This window comes from Myotis nattereri, assembly GCF_964212035.1.
Source record: "Myotis nattereri genome assembly, chromosome: 8".
Lineage (NCBI taxonomy): Eukaryota > Metazoa > Chordata > Mammalia > Chiroptera > Vespertilionidae > Myotis > Myotis nattereri.
The window spans coordinates 75,457,979-75,480,234 of NC_138083.1; the positions used below are offsets into that span (position 1 = coordinate 75,457,979).

General features: G+C 45.2%; 1 protein-coding gene across 1 annotated transcript in view; it reads left to right on the forward strand.

Annotated features, from left to right (window-relative positions):
* FHOD3 (formin homology 2 domain containing 3) overlaps positions 1–22,256 on the forward strand; it is a 383,665-nt gene that overhangs the window by 163,055 nt on the left and 198,354 nt on the right. The window contains exons 4-5 of the mRNA XM_081097145.1: positions 2,563–2,630; positions 8,517–8,622. Coding sequence (XP_080953271.1) covers positions 2,563–2,630; positions 8,517–8,622 — 174 coding nt within the window. The remainder of the gene's footprint in view (positions 1–2,562; positions 2,631–8,516; positions 8,623–22,256) is intronic.

Here is a 22,256-nt window from a genome sequence, read left to right on the forward strand (position 1 = left end):
TGCAGACCAGTTAAAAGATAGAGATTGTCAGATTGGATAGAAACAAGTCTCAAACACATGTCCTTAGAAACCCTACCCAGACAGGTTAAATATAAAAGGATGGAAAAAAATACACTCTGAAAACACTAACCACACACTAACTGACCATATTAACATTAGAAAATATTAGAAAAGTAGGCTTTAAACAAGAAATATTGAGGAAGAGAGGCATCACATAATGGTATAGGTCAGTTCTCCTGAAAGCCATAGCAACCTTAACTGTGAGTGCACCTATCAACAGAACTTCAAAGGACCTAAAGAAAAACATATAAAGCTGAAAGAAGAAATAGACAATCCACGCTAATAGCTGATTTCAATGGGTAAACACGAATTCAGTAAGAATAGAAGACCTTAGCAACACTGTCATTCAGTGTGACCTAGTGGGTATTTATGGAACAGTCCACCCAATAACAGCAGAATACTCTTTTTTTTTTTTCATGTGTACATTAGACATTTACCAAGATAAAAAAAATTCTGGGCCATAAAATCAACCTTAATAAATTTAAGTAATTGATATGTAAAGTTCTCAACATAGAGCAATTAAACTAAAAAATCAGTAACACAAAGAACTCTGGAAAATCTCCAAATATTTGAAGTTAAGCAACATAGTACTATATCATAGTTCAAACAAAAATTAAAGGATTAAGTTATTCCCTTTTGAATTGAATGAAATATGCAAACTTCATTTAATTTTGAATCGAATGAAAATGAAAACATGATATATCAAAATTTGTGGAATGTAGGTAAAGCAGTGCTCAGAAATTTATAGCATTTTATGCTTACATTACAACAGAAGAAAGGTATAAATCAAATATTTAAGTTTCCATCTTAGGAAACTGGAAAATAAAAGGCAAATTAAACCAAAAGTCGGCAGAAGGAAGAAAATAATCAGTAAAATAGAAATCAGAAAAGCAATGGAAAAAACAATGAAATAAAAAGCTGATTCTTTGAAAAGATCAATACAATTGATACAGCTGTAGCCAAATTAATCAAGTGAAAAGGAGAGGAGTAACAGACTACCAATATCAGAGATAAAAGGAGATTGTTATAGTCAATAAAAGGATAATAGGGAATATTATGAACAGATTTATGCCTATACATTTAATAACTTAGGTGAAATAGAGAAATTCCTTAAAAAACACAAATCACCAAGCTCATTCAAAAAGAAATAGATAATCAGAATAGCCCTATCTTAATAGAAGAAATTGAATTTATAGATGAAAACTTTCCAACAATAAAAAAATTTCAGCCCCAGGTGGCTTCACTGGAGAATTCCGCCAAACATTTAAGGAAGAAATAACACCAAGGCTACACAAACTCTTTCTAAAAGTAGAAAAGGAGTGAATACTTCCAACCGAAGAGGTCAGCATTGCCTCAGTGTCAACCCTATTATAAGAAAACTGCAGATCAATATTGCTCATGAATATAGGTGCAAAAATCCTCAACAACATATTCTCATTCTCAACTAATTATTTCCTAATATGCTTAATCCTTATTTTTTAAAAAAGGAATTGTTTCGACAGTGGCGCCAAGTACTAAAACCTTAACAGTCAGGACACAACTAACCGTTGTTCTCATTCCTAAGAATCAGAAGCCATGACAGATTGCTGGTAACTAAGAGACGGAGGTGATGGTGTGAATCCATGGAAGGCAGAGTTCTGCTTGTTGTCTGGTGGTACATGGCAGAAAGCCTAATGCAAGCCTCCTTACCTTATTAAGAGGTACTCTCTCTGCTAGTAATTTTGGATTACTCACCTGTTTATCCTGTTGCATTGTGACCTTGGGAGGCCGAGTCCTGGGTCAAGTTCACCTCCTTATTCACAAGGCCTGGCCTAACCAGGAAATGTTAAATGTGATCCATTGAATAGTGTGGTTGTAGAAGTTGGAAGGAATTTTGAACCAGTGAATATAGAGCCAGGGCTCCTCCACCTGCCTTGCTCAGAGCCAGGGCCCATCCTTGAACATGAGTGAGAGCTCAGGGACTGGCACAGCTCAGCTGGGCTCCTGTCATCGAAGAAGTCAGTCCATCCTGAGGGCCACCACCTTCCCTTGGGTCTCTTGAGGTGAACACCAGCCCCCCAGGGAAAAAGGCAGCACTGAAAAGCTTTCTCAGCCCAGTCGCAGAATGATTTATACTGGAGCCGGAGAGCATGGTGGGACAGGGGCTGTGAGGCAAGGAAGGAGGCTGGTGGAGGGTGAATTCAGTTTTAGCTGTTATTTTTTAGATATAGTTCACCATCAAGTGTAATCATCTATAAATAGCTGGACATAGAGAGCTGGAGAGAGGGAGGGTGTTGGCCGAGGGTGCAAATCTGGGTATCATTCTCTATAACTCCCCAGGCCCCCCCCATAACAGCCCAGACTGTTTTTACTCTATTGGAAGTGAGGCCTGTATCCTAAATGAAATGGATTCGGTTTACTCACCTTTCCAGTGGAAATTCTGTAATTGTTCATATCCTCTCTGTGTTTTTACTGTCTGTTGAATCAATTAAGTTAATTTTACATGTTGTTTCTTTCTTTCAGAAAAACTGTACAACTCCAGCGGGCGAGATTTAAGAAGGGCCCTTTTCTCCCTGAAGCAGATATTTCAGGTAAGAGAGGAAGAAAGTGCTCTTGGGTTCTGTTTTTGCATTGCTATGGAATGAGATACAGACCAGGGTATACCTTTTATTGATTACTGTCTGCCTCAGTGTAAACCTGTCTTGTCATTGCCCTCAGGGTGCACATCTCAGAAAAATTAAAACAGCTGTCTACAGACACTGCTTGCTTTTGGTCCTCCCCAGCTCCATCTTTTTTCCCGCTTCCCACCAGAGGGTTTGAGGATGTCATTCTCTTGCTGGTTCCTCGTAGCCTTCTGGATTACTTCTGGATTTCTCAGTATAACATCAAGGCCCTTCTGGATCTGTCTTCTGTTCACACTCTGCTGTCCTTGGCTGAATCCTAAGTTCCACCTGTGATTGCATTCTGGGAGCCATCTGTGCCTTCTCTCTTCTGCACCTTTGCCCCTAGACCTAGTGCTTTTATCCCAGAATGCGTTGTCCCCCAACCCAAATCTACTCTCTGTGTCTCTCAGTTTCCTTCCTGGTATCTCCTTCTGTCAGAGAGCCTTTCCCCAAAGTAAATGACCCCTCACCATAGTCATGGTCCCTCTGAATACCCCTGATGTCCTCTGGGCTTACATCAAGTATGGACTTAGATACTTCGGGTACTTGTGTGAGTCCAGTCGTCTGGGAGCTCGCTGTGCTCCATCGCTGGGTCTCTGAGGCCTCGCACAGTGTCTGGTGCCACTTAAGCAGTCGATGAATGGGCTGCGCAACCGGGATGGTCTAAACAGATGTCTGTCTTCTGTCCTCTCTGTCTCTAATTTAGTCAGTGCTTCACTGACTAATTGTCCCAAAGCTCCACCTCCCACATATCCATCTGTGTATCCCTGTTCCTTAGATGAACAAAGTGGAACTTCTTCACCCTCCATGACGTCCTCTCTCAAACTCAGATTCCTGACTGCGGGAGCTGGACTTCCACTGTGTCCCCAGAGGCCACACCCATGCCCCTCCTCACCCTGACTCCTGCAGTCCCTCTGTCTGCCTGTGTTTCTGTTGTTCAGCTTTGGCTTCTTTCAAAACCTGTGTTCCCCTTGTTGAGTATCCAGTTGATGGCAGAACCACACAGAGAAGAGCTATTCTAAGTGACTTTAAAATACTGTAATTTGTGCATCTTGAATCACACACACACACAAAGTAACTGTTTTCATGTTTACAATAATCATGGTGGTGGTGGTGGTAGTGTTGATATCGCTATTCTGAGACTGTGTGAGTGTATAGTTATCCCAATTTTGTCATTCTTAGAGTTCTTAGGGATTGGGATTCTTGGTGTGAGGTAGAAAGACGATAGAAAGGTAGAAGAGGTTAGGTTAAAAGCTCTGTATTCCTGAATTGGAAAAGTCAGACTGAACTCATGTTGTACATTATTTTAACAATCAAACAAGCAAATAAGCGTATTTCTAGCTCTGTTTATGGAAAAGGACTAAAAGCACTGATCAATCCATTAGCCAAAGCACCCAAAGCAGCAAGACTGTGGTCTTAAAATACTGAAAAGAAGCAGAGATCTTTGGAGAAATAGCTAATTCTAAGTCTAGAGAAGGAAATGGGTAAAATAAACTTGGAGCCTCTTATATGGATAGCAAGGAAGCTGTCAAATACTACTAGGACTATTGCCATAAGAGTCTCCCACTGGTTGGTCAAAGATGGGACAATGTAAGCACCAATAAGGATGATAATTTCAATGAACTAAAACACATCAAGTGTTCGAATTGATGAGGTCATCATGATACTAGAAAAAAATAAACCTAATGGATTGCCCACCATTGGAAAATGCTTGCGTCCAGCTCATAATTTTGAAAATGGGTGAAGTTTTAGAATCTCATATTTACCTCTTCCTATGCGAACTTTAGGATAATCAAACAGTAGTTGAAGTCAAGTTTTATGTATAAAAATATTCTAGCTAAGAAATAATAAGGAGTGATAGAATTAGAATATCCTGATTTTACAACCCCTAATGAATGAATGGATAGATAGGTCTTGAGCAGCCAGAGCTGCTGATATGACAGCGATGAGAAACAACCAGATGCTATGTGCGTCGTCATGGAAACACTACCATCAATGATGTGGTCAAGCCAACAAAGTCAACCCTGGAGCTGATCATGCTCTATGTGAAATAACCAATGAATAAATGATCTAGGACCGAGGTGCTTGTTACAATACACCACAGGCGTGTAATCAACAAAACCCAGACTGTGGGCAAATGACCTACTTTCTTCAACACATAAATTTCAAGGGGAAAAAAAGAGAGACGAATTAAAAGACATTTAAAATTTATGTCAACTAATTGCCACATGTGGATCTTATTTGGATCCTGACACAAATTGTAAGAAAACAGTATTTATGAGACAGAAATCTGCTCACTGACTGGACATTTGATAACATAAGAAAGCATTAATTTTTTTTATTATGAGTACATAATTTTAAAGAGTTCATATTTTGGAGATACATATTGGAATACTTATGGATTAAATGATGTGATGTCTGGGATTTGCTTCAAATTAATATGACAGCATACTGGGGGTGTGACAGAAGAAACAGGATTGGTATGACTTGATTGGCACCAGGGGGTTCACTAAATTATTCTGTCTTATTTTGTATATGTTTAAAGTTTTCTATGGTGAAAAGTTAAAAAAAATAAAACAAATATGTTTGGGGTCTTATTGCACATCCCCTCACCCCGCCTGCTCTGTAGTGTTGGCTCTGGATTCTCCGGGACGCTGTTTCTACTGTTTATTCATTAAACAAATATTTTTGAGCAGCCTTTGTCCACACCTCGTAGGCAAGGGAGAAGGTGTTTGCCATCAGAAGTTTATAACCTGTCTGGAAGACCACCCACGTGTGCTCAAAATAGCTGTAAACCACAGAGCAAGGATGCCTTGGGGATTGAATGGGTTACACAGGTTGCAAGCTGTCTGAGACCTCGATCACTTCTCACACCCATGAGCCTGCCTCTCCATCATCCCTTGTGTTTTCTAGATGTGGAGGTTCTATTTGGAATTAGGGGGTAAACAACAACAACAACAAAAACTTGAGCCATTGCCCATTTAGATTGCGTTGCATATTCCTTGACTAATAGGCATTAAAGAATGACCACAGGTTAATGCATGGCTCTTATAGAAAATTCTGAAATGCAGTGATAGTCACTTATTCGTTAGTGTGAACATTTTGATTTCATTCTTGTTGTTTCAAGAACGACTTATTAGTGCCTGTATATTTTAGGATACGTGTTTAAAATCTAGTACATTGCCGATTTGGAAGATACTCTCCACGTTTATTATCCATACATTTTTAGCTCCTAAAGTGCCTTATCTACATATGTGCATACATTTTACTTTGGGTACTGAATTATTTTTATAAACACCATCTCCTCTGTCCAGTGTTTTTTCTAGGTACCTTTCCCAGACAGTCAACTCGATATTAATATTAGTGATTAGCTTGAGTGGTTTCTTGAGAGCTTGTTCTCACTTTTTCACCATGAAGTCATGTGTGAATCTAGTTTTAGTTAAAGTAATAAACATTTGTTACACGCTTGGAAAAACTTTCTGACTAGACATGAGCTCATCTAAATGTTCGCTTTTCACATATGCTGGTGGAAAAGGATATGGATGGAGAGAGAATTATTTTTTATTTCCTTTATACATAGGAGTGTAAAGTAATTTTCCAAAAACTCATGATACTGTCCCATTTTCTCTTGCTTTCCAAAGCCATGATTATCTTAAAGTCTGAGCTAACACAGCTGTCTCTCATTACCTTTGGGGCACAAGCCTTGCTCCCCCTCCCCTGGTGCCCTCTGAACACTGAGAGCGCTTTCTTGGTTCAGAGGGAGCCCGTGCCTGGCCTGCCCACATTGAGCTCACGTCCTCCATCCATATAATTGGAAAATGCCGTAAAATCCAAATGAGGGGCTGATTTAACAGAGAGACTGGAGAATTGTGCCAGTTCGTCTACATTATTTTTTCTTTTCTGGAGATCAACCAGGGTTGCTGACCATTCCTAGAAGAATAACCTTTCATTATTCCATTAAGCTTTCTACTATTTACATCACTGAGGTTTTTTAGTTTTGCTCTGTTGTTATAATTGAAGAGGAATGTTCCAGCCTTATCCTGGTTGTGTTTGAGACAAGGCACTGTCTGATTGAGGGAATCTCCCACAGCAGCAGAAGAAGGATCCCTCTCCTACATTTCCATTCGGTAGAGGTGGCTACTACAGGATAGAGTGCACTGGGGGAGGGCAGGGGAGGGCTGGTGGACATAGGTGACGTGGCCACTGTTTGTCACTCTTGAGTCTTTATCTATAAAGAGAAGGTAGGATTAGATTAGTGGTTTTTGAACTGGCCAGCCTTTAGGATTTCCTGGGGAATTCAATAATAGCAAAGCTGGGCCTCACTTCCAGAAATTCTGGTTAAGTCCTCCGGGGAAGGGTCCTGCTTCCTGTTCCTTTTCAAAGCTCCCAGATGATCCGAAGTGGGCTGAGGCCCATCTGTGTACCTCCCAGTCACCTGGAGGGCACCTTCCAATCACATGGAGGGCGTGGTAGGCACAGGTCCGTGGGCCCACAGCAAACTTTCCTATCAAGTAAGTCAGGAATGGAGCTGGGCGTTTGCATTTTTAACAAGTTCCCAGGTGACCCTCTTGCTCCCCATGGGTCTGGAGACCTCTCTTTGTGAACCACCGAGTCGATGACCCTGAGGTTCCTTGCCTGGCCTGCCTTCTGTGAGCAGGTCTGCAGGCCACCCACGGTGGCTCTTTTGAGGGGTGGCACGCTGCTCCAGATACATGCGGGCAACTGCGCTCTACCTCCTGCTGGTCTGGCAAGCCCATAGCTCAGGAGATGGAGGGTCTGCTTCCTTTCCTTCTGGTACCATTTACAAGGCCATAAGGACTGTCCTGTGGAACACACAGAGGGTTTTGAACCCTTCACTTGATGGTCTGTGCTGCTGTTGGAGGTTCCCGCTGTTAAACCCAGCAAGCTTCATGTGGCCCGTGCCTAGGGACCTATGAGGGTGCACAGCCTGCTGGTTTTTGAAGAATGAGAAACAGAACACTATAAATATTCTTGACAGTCAGGGATTCGCTTGCTTTATCTTTATTAGATTGCCCAGAAGGCAATCCTTGGTCTTTGGCAAACAACAATGCGAAGACTGGTTGTAAAATTCCTCTGGCAACAGTTGAGATGCTTCATTTGAATAGAGCAGAACAAGCTCAGGGGTCGGTCTGGCTTCAAAGGCCTGTGCATAGTTTTAACAGCACAGTCTGCATGGAGGATGGACCAGGACAGGATTTGAAGTCTTCTTTTTTTTTTTTCTTCATGTGTCTTTTTAAAAAAATTTATCTTTATTGTTGAAAGTATTACAGATGTCCCCTTGGTTTTTTTTGTTGTTGTTTTTCTTCCCATTGACTCCCTCCTCCCCACACTTGCCCCTACCAGGCCTTCACCACACTATTGTCTGTGTCCATGTGCTATGCATAGCCTATATAATAAAAGCCTAATATGCAAATCAACCAAACGGTGGAATGACAGGTCGCTATGACGCACACTGACCACCAGGGAGCAGATGCTCAACGCAAGAGCTTCCCCCAGCCCACAGGCCCCAGGCCAGCCAAGGCAGGTGCCAGTGGGGGCCTCCCAATCGCCCTGCCAGTCACCCCACAGATGGGCCCTGATCGCCAGCCAGGCCTAGAGACCCTACCCATGTACAAATTTCATGCACCGAGCCTCCAGTATGCATATAAGTTCCCTGGTTAATCTCAGCCACCCACCCACCCCCCAACCCCCCACCTTCACCTTCCCTCTGAAACTTGTCAGTCTGTTCCATGGTTCTATGTCTCTGGATCTACTTTGTTCATCAGTTATTTTTTCTCTCTCCTCTCCTGCCAGGATGACAAGGATTTAGTGCATGAATTTGTGGTGGCTGAAGGTCTGACCTGTTTGATCAAGGTGGGAGCTGAGGCTGACCAGAACTATCAGAACTACATCCTGAGGGGTAAGTTCCCACAGGCCATGCAGCAGCCAGCCCCTGCTGCAAGGGAGGTCAGTGGGGCGGGGGTGGGGGGGTGGGGGTGGGGGTGGGGGTCCTCCAGGAAGTTCAACACCCAGAACTTTTTAAAAGGCTTGGTTGGATTAGGAGTAAGATGATGAAACCACCTGGTGGCAAAAGATGAAACCTTCATCAAGTCTCATCAATTTTTAGGAATTAGTGACTGAGCTAATTTTACTGACTTTCATATGAAGTCTTTTGTGGCTATTAAGAAAAAATGATGTATGAGCTAGGTTTTTATAATCTCTTTTATGGTGGAGAAGGGGACATACTAAGTGGGCTTGGGCAAAGTCTGCATTTCTGCAGAAAGCCACCCAAATCCAAAGAGGCCCATTTATTTCCTGGGAAAAGTATTTTCTCCAACTTGAGTTACCACCAGAGCATGTGTCAGAGTGCACATTCCTCGCCGGGCAGGTCCTTCTGCTCCTGACTCGGCATGTCTGGGGTGCACCCAGGAATTTGCATTATAAGGAACGATTCTGATATCTACCTCCATGATTTCATTTCTATAAAGCAATGCACATGTGGAGTTGGGAGTGCTGATTATTGTTCCAGCTCATAAAGTTAATGCTCTTTTCATAGTTACAGGGTTGTTTTTTTTTTGATGCACCTTCATATAAATCCCAATTTTATTTGATCCTATAAGAAAACCTGTGAATGTTTTAAGGTAGGAATTACTAGGCTGGACCACATGAAATCATTGTTATCAATAGTTTTGACCTATAATAAGAGAAACTTAACATAGTTTAATATTATCTTAATTTTGCAGCTGAAAAATTTGAGACGCAAGGAGCTAATAAAATCAGTTTCTCTGGTGTGTGTTCACACTGGGGTCGTGCCCAGGCACAGGGGCACAGCAAGACCAATGCACGCTTGGTTCCTCTTCTGCACATGTGTCCCTCTTCTGTGATCATATAAGGAAAAACCCTCCTTTCCTTTCCCCCGGATGAAGGAAAAATACATGCAACGGGTGATTTAATATCGAGTGTCCATGGTTAGTAGGAGACAGGCAAAATGGAGCTGTCCGCCACAGTTCCGGTTGCGTTTTACCCTGAGACGTGTCCTGATGTTCTGTGCCGATACCCAGCACACTGAACCCTGAGTGCTCCCTTTTCCCTAATCCTGGAGAACCACTGTCACAAAAGGCAAAAGCAAAAGAGAAAACCTAGGGCTCATTACAAAAAAAATTAAGGACCTGTTTTCAAGTCAGTGTGAGTGGTTCCCATTCCTTTGATAAATGCCAAATGTGTGTGTGTGGGAGAGCCCTGCAGCTTCTGGCTTTTCTAGTTCATGGTGTTTGTGAGCCGAAGGAGTTGTCTCATTTTGTTGAACTTCAGTTTTTTCCTGGGTGTGTGATGGATCCTCATGACAAGTTGTCAGTAGACAGGCTCTATTGGTGAGCTGAAGGATTTCTGTCCTCAATATAATTAAAATATTTATGTGGAAACTTTTGTGGGATATGTAGACAAATTAACCAGAACATTGTCCTGCACCGTTGCCTTTCAATGCAGCTGTCTTTCTGTGTCTGAGGAGATGGTGCAAGCCTCGATTCTCACCCTCCTGTCCCATTCACACTGGTTCAACACCTCAAATAGGGGAAGGCACCGAAATCCGGGTGGAGGAAGTTCTTCTAGTTTATTTTGCAGGTCACCTATAAATATGGATGTTCATAAGCTGAAACACATGGAAGGAAATATACCTAACATGGCCTAATTCTGAATAGTGAGTCCAAATTGAGAAATTTTTATGTTTAAAGTATGCATCATTTTAACTCTAAAAAAGAAGTCTTCTCTAGCCAATGCTTGTTTGAACATATGCACGCACACACCTGTATAGAACTAATATTAAAACCATCTATGTGTTGATCGTCATTCTTCTAATCTTATCTAGGAGTGTATATGTGCATTTTTAATGAGTCATCATCAGTGTAAACAGCTACATTCAAGGCTGGGGATACCGGAAGGGCTCTACCAGCTGTAGTCAGCCTCCTTTTATCAGGAACGTAAAATTCTTATCAGAAGCCCCCTGCAGACATCCTAGGGATTAGAACTGGGTCACATGACCATTATAGCTGCAAGGGAGGCTGACAGAGTGAGTATAGTAAGTCCTCACTTAACGTGTCTATAGTTTCTTGGAACTGTGGTCAAACCAATGAAACAAAACCAGTTTGACCATAGGTAATTGATATAAACAAGAGTAAAGTTCCTATGGCATCTCATGAGCGTTATAACAAAATAATGCTGAATGAAACAGTGTTACGGACATGCTGTATTTGATTTCCTGGACTCTAAGGGGCGGCAGCAAGAGAGAAAGGCGTGGCTTTGGATCTGAGGGTTACCAGTGCCTGCCATGTAGAGGGAATCAGGAAGAAACAACTCATCCCAGCTGAGAAAGCCTGCTGGAGAACAGCCATGTGGTGGCCTGGTTGGAGGGAGTGAGGGCCTCCCTGCTGCCGAGGGAATGGTAGGTTGTTTAGGGGGCAGAATAAGCTTAATGGCTACATAAGACCCCAAACCGTGTGTTGTGTGAATTGTTCTTTGTGGCAATGAAAGATGGCATTGACGTAGAGTACCTCTGTCAGGCTCTCTACCTTAGGGAGTGCTTATCATTAAGCTCGTGGTGGTTTATGACTTGGCAGTGTTCTGATCTGTACCAGAGGCAATTACAAATGTTTAAGAATCAGAAGGTCCGAGCACAACCAGGGAGAGCCCTGTCAACTGCCTGCTGCTCTCTGGCCCTGCAGAAAGTGCCACCGAGGTAAGACCCTCATTGCAGACAGCTCTTCTGCATGTGGGTCGATGCTCCACGTTTCCATTGCTAGCACCTGGGTCTGGCCTTTAGACTTGGATTTCCCAGGAGTGTCCATGTATTGGAGGCAGAAGGTTCCCATGTGTTACCTGGGACACGAGCATGTGCATCACACCCCTTCAGGTGACAACAAGGTGTCTGTTCCCAGGTGGGGAGGTGCGTTTGCATGGCTGCCTCACTTGAGCTAAGTCTTGGAAGACACGGGGTAACCAGGGCGCTGTGCAAACCTCAGCACATTTTGAAGTATTTGACTGAAACGCGTGCCAGGAAAGTACCTTCTGAGAGCTGTAAATGACAGATTTGGGGGTGTGACTTCGGTGTTTTTATACAAGGAAACTATCATTTTTCCTAGGCCACATGTTGAGTCACCCCTTCCTGACTTTGAACAACTTCTCATGGAGGCTTTTTTGGGCTGTGATCAGTGGCTGGCGGCCAGGAGACATATGCGATCAAGGATGACCTTTACATCACCTCTTTATTTGTCCAACCGTTTTTAACTGTATCACCCTAGATGCAGATCAACAGAGAGAAACTAGAAAGAGTCTCAGTTTTGTAATTCACAGTCCTGAGGAGAACTCCGCATGCTACCTGGGGTCACACGGAGTCCTGGGTTGGGGGAGTCCTCAGGGGGCAGCACCTTTGTTGTGGTTTCCATGGGGAGGTGGAGGAAGCAGGTGTAGGAGTGGCCAGTGTGAAGGATTTCCGTGTGAGAGCCCACAGGGCAGGTGGTTGGGGGTGTGGACTTGAGCTGCTGGGCAAGGGGAACTGACTGACGTGAGCCTGGTCAAGATGGCATTCCAGAACCCCTGATAGGACAGCCTGGCCGCTGTGGCTCAGTTGGTTGGAGCGTCCTCCTTTATACCAAAAGGTGGTGGGTTCTATTCACAGTCAGGGCATGTACCTAGGTTGTGGGTTTGATCCTCTGTTGGGGCGTGTGTGAGAGGCAACGAATTGATGTTCCTCCCTCCCTCCCTCTTTCCCTCTGTCCCTTCCTTTCTCTAAGATCAATGAAAAAACAAAAAACACATATAGAAACACACGAGGTGGTTGATTGTCCAGCGCCATGGGGGAGTTCCTTCATGGAGTACCTTAGGAGCTCCACTTGGTGTGACCATGTGCAAGTCCCCGGATCCAAGGGAAACAAGCGCATTTGGAGAACCCACTGCTTTCCACATCTGCTTTTAGAACTCGTTTAATTTATCTTTATTTTTGCACTCGGCCCTCTGTCAGCTCCCCTTGTAAGGCCCAGGAATCTGTTGCTTTTAGTAGAGGATGCATCTGCTGAGAAGTAAAGATAGGTTTTGAGTTACGGTGTAGCCAAGTGCTCTCCAAAAAATGTGAGCCGGCTGCTGGGAATAGGTCTTAAATGTACAACATGAAGAAATAATATTTATCTGACTTATTTTTCTTGGATGGTTATAGCTAATGATCGAAAGGTTGTTTTTTTTTTTTTCTATAGCCAGTATTTAATATAAATCTGTGGAATTTGTACCTCACAATTATTCTTATTGCAGTAAGACCTAGAGTGGTATCTTCTTGGGAACTTAAACTTTCCACACACATGCTGAGCCTTCAGCTGTGGGCTATGCTGGCCCTGGGCTGTGACAGTGTAACTGAGGCACAGCCCTGCCCCAGAGAAGCTCCTGGGAGGGGCTGGGCATGGCCGTTCTGTGTGTTTTATGGCATTTGTTTTCTGTTTAGGAACTGCACATAGGTGGTATGCTTTGGGGAAGAAGAGAGAAGCAGACACAGAGAATTAGTCTGACCAGCCACCTTTCCTGGCTGCACCTGAAGGGAAGCTGCCTCTTAAGGGCTAGGTTTTCATGGAGAAAGTTCATTTTATCCTAAAGCAAATTATTTGTGAATCATAAAACACACCTCATTCATTACAGAGCTGGATAAGATCTCAGAACTCCTTTAGCTCAACCCTCTCATTTTAGGAGCAAATGTCAGATAGTTGATTTGTCCCCATAATATGTTTTTAAAAATATTTTAATGGCCACCAATATTAAAAATGGGTTATTTAATCCAGATTTTAGACTTTTTTTTTTCCCCAAAAACTACAACCTGAGAAATTCAGAGCTTGGCCAACTATCACTTAACTATATTTCACTACAGGAAAATAATTGCCTTGCATGTTAAGGGATCTCTTAATGAGGATCAGGACTTCGGGACAGATGGTTTCTGTTGGCATCGATGTCACGAGGAACAGAAATATTAGAGACCACATAGGAAGAGATTTTATGATGTTAGAAGGCAGTGGTACAAAATGATCAAATGCTAATTAAATCAACATCCTCCATCTCAGAAAAACTGAAGCGCGTGTGTTGGCATTTCAGAGCAACAGAGGAGAGCGAGGTTGGGTTCAGACTCTACACGGTGGTTAGGGAGGGTTTCAAACTAGTCCCAAGGTGAGGACTTGGGAGCATAAGGAGGAGCCGCTTACTTCCTGAACTGAGGCCAGATGCTTAGCACCGTGTGGTCCATGGAACGGCCTGGCCTGACTCCTGCATCCCTGACGCTGGTCCTAGGGCTTACCTGGCCTGACTCCTGCACCCCTGACTCTGGTCCTGGGCACACCTAGCCTGACTCCCGCACCCCTGACTCTGGTCCTGGGCACACCTGCTGGCCTGGAGGAACATGCCTCTTGTCTGCCTCTTGCTGTGAGCTTTCTGTGCTTCGTCAGGATATCAGGGATCAATTATGGCAGCCGCATGGCCCAGCTTTGATGTGGATGACACAGCTGCACAAATGCCCTGGGGGACTCTGCCACCAGCCCCTGGGGGTTGAGGCCAGGGTGGAGGATGAGGTCCTTCCTCCCTTGATGTCTCCCTTAGCTGAGTCGCTGTGATAGGAGGGAATTGTGTCGACTGGCACAAATTGGCAGCCCATGGGACCAGTGAACCTGCAGGCATTTTGTTTGCCAATCTATGTTAAATTTTAAATAGTCATGAACATTTAAAATTGGGAGATTTGATATAAAAATATGGATTTCTGGCTTCTTGTGAAAAACTGAACACTTGCGCCAACACAGGGTCCTCATTGCTGCGTGGCCACAAGTAGCTGGAGTTGGAAGAAGCTGCCCCTTGACTTGGGACAGGGCTGTGTTTACCACAGTCCCCACTGCTCCCTTTTGTACAACTCCTGGGCTGCTCCACTTCTTTTGTGGCCTCTGTGCCTCATAGGCATTTAAGTCTGAGTCCTCTGACTAACGACCTCGCACTCTGTGAGATGAGAATAACAGTTATGTAAAGCAGAAAAGCCTGGCTTCGTCAGAGCTGGGCAGCGGTTGTGGTTGCTACTTCACGCACTTGGTTCTCCGGCCCAACACGAATGTTTTCTTTCTCCCCGCACCCTTTGCCCTGGCCTTACTCAATACGTGCACAGCTCAGCACTGTCTTCCGCCTCTCCCCCTCCAGCCCTTCTGTGGTTATCTAAGGATGGACATCCTGCCACTACACTGACAGCGGTGTCCTATCGTGGGAATGGAGGCGGAGCGTAGGCAGAGCCACAGGCGAGAGCTGTTTGACAAGATCCCCGCTGGAAACTTGCTGCGTTGATTGAACTTGCTGTGAGGAATTTCATCTCAGTCCTAAATCCCGAGCCTCTGAACCCACCCCAGGCCTGACCATTCCTTATAGTCTTTGTCATTCCTGGTGACTGGGGCACACTTATTCCTGCCAATGGACTTTATAGTCATTCTTATAAAGTGGTTTGTAACTTTGGCCGTCATTGAGTTCAATTTGTCAACTGCTTTGGGAAGAATTGACAACTTTATTTGGAAATTCAAAATGATTGCTTGCATGCACGTCCATGTCCCGGGACAAATTCTTTTCAAGGACATATTCTCCATCTAACTCTTGGGTGTGGTGTCTATTTCATTTTCTTTCGTTAAAGAATTTTATGCATATCTCCCCATGGTGTTTGCTTATTTATTTATTTTTGTTTATTCACTTTTTAACTGGACCCGATATTTACCACACGATAGAGTAAGCGGATTCTCTGGGGACCTTCTCCTGTTTATTTTGTAAACTTGGTTGGGGAATGTCAGCTCCTACGAAGGGCCTTTCTCGCCCTCCATGGGTGCGTTTTGCTTCCATCAGGGAACACTCCCTGGATGGAAGAGTCGGGGGCCTGGATTCTTCAGTGTGGCGACCACTTAGCGAACATGAGTATGCGACCTCTCCTCTCCCCGAGGGAGAGCTAGCCGCCTCTTCCTCTGTGTTTCCAGGTTTGAAACTCTTCCTGTGAGCACTTGCCTGGTAGCATGCCTGCTGGAGATTGGCCTGCTGGTTGCGGGCCTTCACCAGCTGTGGCTTGTGGGCTGGGGAGGCCTGAGAAGCTGGGCCACTCAGAGCGGGGGGGGGGGGGGGGGGGGAGGGGGCCCTGGTCTTCACTGTTTGTTTGTTTTTGTTAGCCCCCTATTTGTCGAAACCTCTGCTTTTGGCATCTAATGTTCTCAGTGCCCAGTGTTCTGACCTCGGCCTGACCTTTTTTGCTCACCCACTTGGCACACTATCAGGGATGGGGCCACCAGGTTGAATGAGCCACAAACCAAGGCCAGGAAAGCCATAGTCCGCCCGTTTGGGGAAGGAGGCTGAGTCGCTCTTTCTGGTGCTGCTGATGCGTGGTGACAGAAAGGATACCTGCCAGAGTTCCATCTGTCGCCCCTCTTGCCACCCTCTCCATCCCCAACGTGCATCAGGCCAAAACCCCTCTTTATTTTACAGAGAGTAAAGGGGAGGGAGGAAGTGGGGGCAGGGGGGAGAAAAAGAGACAGTGAGAGAGAGAGAGAGAGAGAGAGAGAGAGAGAGAGAGAGAGAGATCGAGATCTGACATCTGAGAGACACATCTATTGGTTGCCTCCCACACACCACCCCCTACCAGGGCCAGGGATTGAGCCTGCAACCCAGGTACGTGCCCTTGACTGGGAATAAACCTGAGACCCTTTGGTCCGTGGGCTGACACTCTAACCACTAAACTGAACTGACCAGGGTGGGCCTGCACTCCTCTTAAAAAACTGTGTCAGAATAGCTGAGAGCTGCACCCATGCCCTTCACCTTCTAGCCCTTCTGCTGGCAGAGCTCATGTCTCACCTTGGCTGCCCAGGCCTTCGGATATGCGGGCTTGCCGTACTCTAATTACTTTCTGCAGCACTGCATTTCCCGCAGAGGGAGTTGTAGCCCTGCTATAGATGGGCCCCTCGAAGTCAGTGCTATGTGGTGGGCCATCCCGGTCTCGGGGCTCTAGTATTATTATAATTTGATATTAACTCGACTCCTTCCTAGACTCAGCCGTGGGCAAGCTACGGCCCGCGGGCCGGATCCGGCCCATTTGAAATGAATAAAACTAAAAAAAAAAAAGACTGTACCATTTTATGTAATGATGTTTACTTTGAATTTATATTAGTTCACACACAAACACTCCATCCATGCTTTTGTTCCAGCCAGTTTAAGAACCGGTCCAGTTTAAGAACCCATTGTGGCCCTCGAGTCAAAAAGTTTGCCCACCCCTGGATTAGATGCTTCTTTAGATCTCACCTTGCATTCTGAGTCATATTCAGCCCCCCCCCTCCCCCCGACCCCTAACAGGCCCTGTAATTTGTGCAGTCCTGCCTCTGAGCACTTCAACTTAAGAGACATTCTTGTCACAGTCACAGTCTCAGCCAAAGTGGTTTCTCCAGAACTCTCATCTCCACCAGAGGCCTTCGTCCTCTTCCTTTTATGAGAAAAGAAGGAAGGAAGGAAAACAGTTGTTTGACCATTCCTATGTGTGGAATTTTCCACAGGCGAATCTCTCTGCCGTGTGTTCATCGGGAATTTTCCCACTTTGTTCATATGGAAGATGTGCCTCTCGCTCCATCCATCTCTCCTTCCTCGGTAGACTTTCCCAGAGGACCAGCAGGAAGGGTGTACCTTGAATCACAGTCATTACCTCCGTGGCCATAACCATCTCTGTCATGATCCTCTTTCATAGGACTTCTACTTACAAATCCACGTTTATGGTAGAACAGAATGTCTTAGCGAATTTTAAACCTAACCCCAAACATGGATTAAGACTATTTTCTTGGCTGGGGTTCGCTGGGGAACTGTCAGTTGCTGTGTCCATAGACCGCTGCATTTTGGAGTTTTGAGGGCTCTTGGCAACCTGGGCCAGCCTTCCTGCAGGGTGCCACTCTTTTTCCCCCGACAATGTGGCTTCTCCTGCCATTGGTGCACGAGACCCCATCTCAGGTCACTCTGCAGTGTCCCACACCTGTGGAGCCAGCCAGGTCCTGGGTATCCCTGCGGCCCCATGTCCAAACCTCAACACAGCATCTTTACATACCATGCAGCGCCCCCGCATGACTTCGTTCATCCTCTCTGTGAAGAGCACAGTCCTCCATACAGTTAAGTGAGCTACCCAGGACCTCCTAGATCCCTTTCTGTCTCTCACTCTCTGTAATCATCCACCACTGAGTTTGAAGTTCTCTACCCCTCATTCTTTTTTCTTTTTTTTAAATATGTTTTTAATTGATGTTTAGAGAGAGAGGAAGGGAGAGGGATAGAGAGATAGAAACACTGATGAGATGAGAAAGAAGCATCATTGATTGGCTGCCTCCTGCATGCCCCTACTGGGGATCAAGCCCGCAATGTGGGCATGTGCCCTGACAGGGGATTGAACCGGTGACCTCTTGGTTCCTGGGTCAACGCTCAGCTGCTGAGCCACACTAGCCAGGTGCTGCCTCTCACTCTTCACTCCCCTTTCAAGTCTGTACATCTCTTTTCATTTCCAATTATAGTGTCTGAGTTCAGACCATCACTTTTTCCTTCCTAATTTTCTCTGTGAACTCATTAGTTTCCCTGATTTCATTTCTGCTTTCCTTTGGTCCATTTTATACCTCGTTGCCTGGGTTGACTCCCTAGATCTGTCCTCCTCAGTCCCTGGTGGAGATCCCTCAGTGGCTCTTCTTATCCTCAGGAAGAAATCCTGGTCCTTCCATATGGGCAGAATGTCCATGTGGCTAGATATCGTCCAGTCCACTTCAGCCTTCTCTCTGACCTCAGTATTGCCTACGAGGTCCTTTCTCACCTGGTTCACACTTCACCCTCTGCTTCCTGCATGTGCTCAGGATGTGGCTAAAATGCCAGATTCTCCAGACCTTGACCTGACCCCCGATATTTAGGCCCTCTGTGCAAACCATGGTATTGACACTTATCTCACTGATAATAAATATTTGTTGCAAATACAGTATGGGCCAGAGACCCTAAGCTAATTCCCTCTACCATAGTTGGCTGCCTGCATGGCAGTTTTCATGCTTAATGCCAGGCACGTTTTAGGAGCTTAGTGGACACTGGCTGAGGAGAGAAGAGATGAGTGATAGAATGTCTTCGGGGAAGAGCAATTATGATCCCGAGGAAGCTGCAGGTTTACACTGAGAATCGGAGGGAGCCTGAATTTGCTAACCTGAAGCTTTAGCTCACCACATTGGTTTGTTTCTGAGGCACTGCAGCACATGTTGATTTGTTTTTGGTACTTAGAAAAAAATGCTAAATTATTGAGTTTTCTTGCTAGATGGTGTGTATCTTGATTTTAACTATCATGCCTTCTGAAGATAAAATCCATGCAAAATGGATTATACTGTATAACCCCTTTTGTATCTTAAGGAGTTCTCTACCTGCCTCTGAAACAAATGGATTGTGAATTCCATGGTGGCAGGAATATCATTGTCATAACCCTTGTGGTCCCAGCTCCAGTCTGATCCTGATGCCTCATAGATATTTAACAGCTACTTGATTTAAAAACTTAAATGAGTGAATGAGTGGGAGAGTGTGCCTAGAGCCATGCGACGGAGTTCTGTCTTGGTCTTAGTGCTTTGTGAGTGATTGTGGGTAAGTGCACACTTTATACTGGGAACCTGGTGTGCATGGCCAGAAGGTACAGAATGGGGAGACAGCAGTGATATGATAAAGGTTGACGTGTAATTGGGAGCATTTTCATTTGATTTGGTTTTCAGCATCCTCATGAGCTCAACCATGTTATCCCTTGCCTCCTTTCCCCTGCCTCTCCTTTCTTCTGCTCCTCAAAATTGGACTCCCCCAAAGCCACTCCTGTGCTAGGTTGACCCGACATGTCTGGAGCCTGTTCCCGCAAGCAGAACAGTGCCCCATGGCCCCCACTACACACACTCATCTCTGACCCTGAAACACTATGAGGGCATCCTAATCATCCCAGAATTAGAGCTCTAGTTTGACCCGCCCAGGTCACCCTGTCCTTGGGCCTTGGCTTGAGACTGCCAGGGTGTAAGTGGGGGATAAGTTTAGATGTAGGGAGATATGTAGGGTTGTTTTTGGAGGAAGGGGCGAACTTGTTGTGTTTAAAGCCAGATTAGGAGCAGTGAGCAGGAGTTATAGAAAAGTGGTTTTTGACTGAAGACAAGCTGCTAGAACAGGGTTGGAAAATTAGTTGATTTCCTTTGCCAACGTAAACTGATCAGTGGCGACTTTCTGGAGAGCTCTGCTGAGGATTCTGAAGCCACATCCAGCATCAGCAGGAAAGAGTGCCATGGCTGATCTGCGATGTCTGTCAGCGGCCTGAGAGTTGGGGGGTGCGCGCAGGAATACTATATATGGCGTTTGCTTATTGTGGGGAATACTGGGCATTTTCAGAATGCTTGTTGATTTAAGACAGGTATGTGGCAATTAGTATTCTAACCACAGTATTCTTTGCACTGGGAATGCTTCAGCAGGGACCAGATGACCTGTTAGGGCTGCGAGACTTGGGGTGGGGTATGACAGGATGACCTCTTAGACCTCTTCCAGGTCTAAGATTCTGTGTCTCTGAGTAAAATAGAAAAGGCAGAGGGATGAAAGCAGAACTTTTTGGCTCCCCTTCTCTATATTCTGTCTTAGTTGCTGTAGGGTCCCAGGCTATCACCAAGTATACATTGTCCGGTTTTAGTGACAAAAAGGCCGTTTGGTTACATGACATTGAGCCCAGCCAAGTCATGGAAAAGAAAGGTGAGCTGCCCTTAGTCATTAAGGGGCTGCTCTTCATGCTGACCTACAGAATTGTGAAGGCTTAGCATGAGTATTGGCGTATATCTAGGAATTCATATGTACATGTTGAGGTCCAGAGATAGCGGTAGGTTTGCTGCTTCTCCAGAGCTTGAGAACTGAGAGCCAGGAGGTTCACAGAAACCTCAAGGGGTTGGGCTCATTGGTCAAAGCAAGGCGGGACTGGAGAAGCAAGCTGATAGTTGTGAGGAAAGGCCCTCACACTGGGCTGCCTCACTTGGCTGCCTTCCTGACTTCCCTGCTATCTACCCACACTACCAACTTGGTCCAAATGTTTTCTTTTCCCTGTATACACCTTACTGCCCCACATCTTTCTTTCTAGATCTTCTTTCTGTCTTTTCCAGCTCTTCCAGGTCTTAATTGGAGGGTTACATAAAGATTAACCTCCCTCAGATTTGAGATTTCACTGCTTTTTGTCAGCTGTGGCCCCAGTTTCTCTGTGGTTGGAGCCCTCAGTTAGTAAAGATGAGCTGGCTGTTTCATTCATTCATCAGTGAGTGTGACTTGAGGGAGCCAGTCACTTTCGAGTAATGGAGAACAGCACAAACTAAATAATTACAAGTTATGCTATTAAGTTCAAGAAGAAGGTGCTAAGAGGAGGGAGCTTAGACTATACCACATGCATACTATGGTAGGCAGGACCTAAGATGGCCCAAAAGATTTCTGCCCCCTGCTCTACACCCCGTGTAATCTTCTCCCCTTGAGTGTGGGTGGGACCTCTGATCGTGATGGACTTGTAAACATCGTGGGACCATGATTAGGTCACATTATGTGGCAAAGGTGAAAGGATTTTGCAGATGTAATTAAGGTCTCAAATCAGTTGAGTTTGAGTCAGTTAAACAGGAGATTATCCTGTGTGGGGCAGGCTAAAACAGGGGGGCCCTTAAAAGGGAGTCTAGAAGTCAGAGACACACTCTCTTCTGCTGACCTTGAAGAAGCAAGTTGCCATGATTTCTACAGCTGCAAGGAAACGAATGCTGCCAACAACCACATCAGCTTGGAAGGGGACCCCAAGCCTCAGAAGGGACCACAGCCCCAGCTGACACCTTGATTGCAGCCTTGTGAGACCCTGAGCAGAGGACGCAGCTGAGCTGTGCCTGGACGCCTGCCCCATGGAAATTGTGAGATAATGTGTGTTGTTTTAAGCTGCTAAGTAATTTGTTATGCAGCAATAGAAAACAAATGCAGTTACATACAAAAATGGTAATACAGCACCATCTGGACATGCTAACATTGGTACAAAACACCGTGGGGCCTCAGTAGGGCCAGAGGTCTTTGTGAAGGGGGTTTAGGGGAAGGTTTCACAAAGGCAGCACCTTCTTAGTTTCTTCCTGGGCTTCTTAGGCAACCACATGCCATCCATCCAAACTGAATTCCCCTGCACGTCCCTGCTGCTTCTTGTGTGAGCCTCTCACATGGCCTTCATTCCGGTGGGGGGTACTCATTTGGGTCTCTCAAAAAACAACAACAGCAGCAACAGTGACATCCATGCCCAGGCCATTGAAGGGCTCTCTCCTGAACACAGTGAGCAACTAAAGGAGAAGCTGATTCAGAAGAAAATTCAGCATTTCCAGTATTCCGGTGTCATGAGAGAACATAAAGACTGGGCTGGGCTTTAGGAAAAGAGGGGAGGTTGGTAAGCAGTCAGTCATCTTGGGTGATCTTGCCCGTGAGCTAGCGCTGGGTACCTGGGCCCAAGGGCTCTGGGGCAAGTCT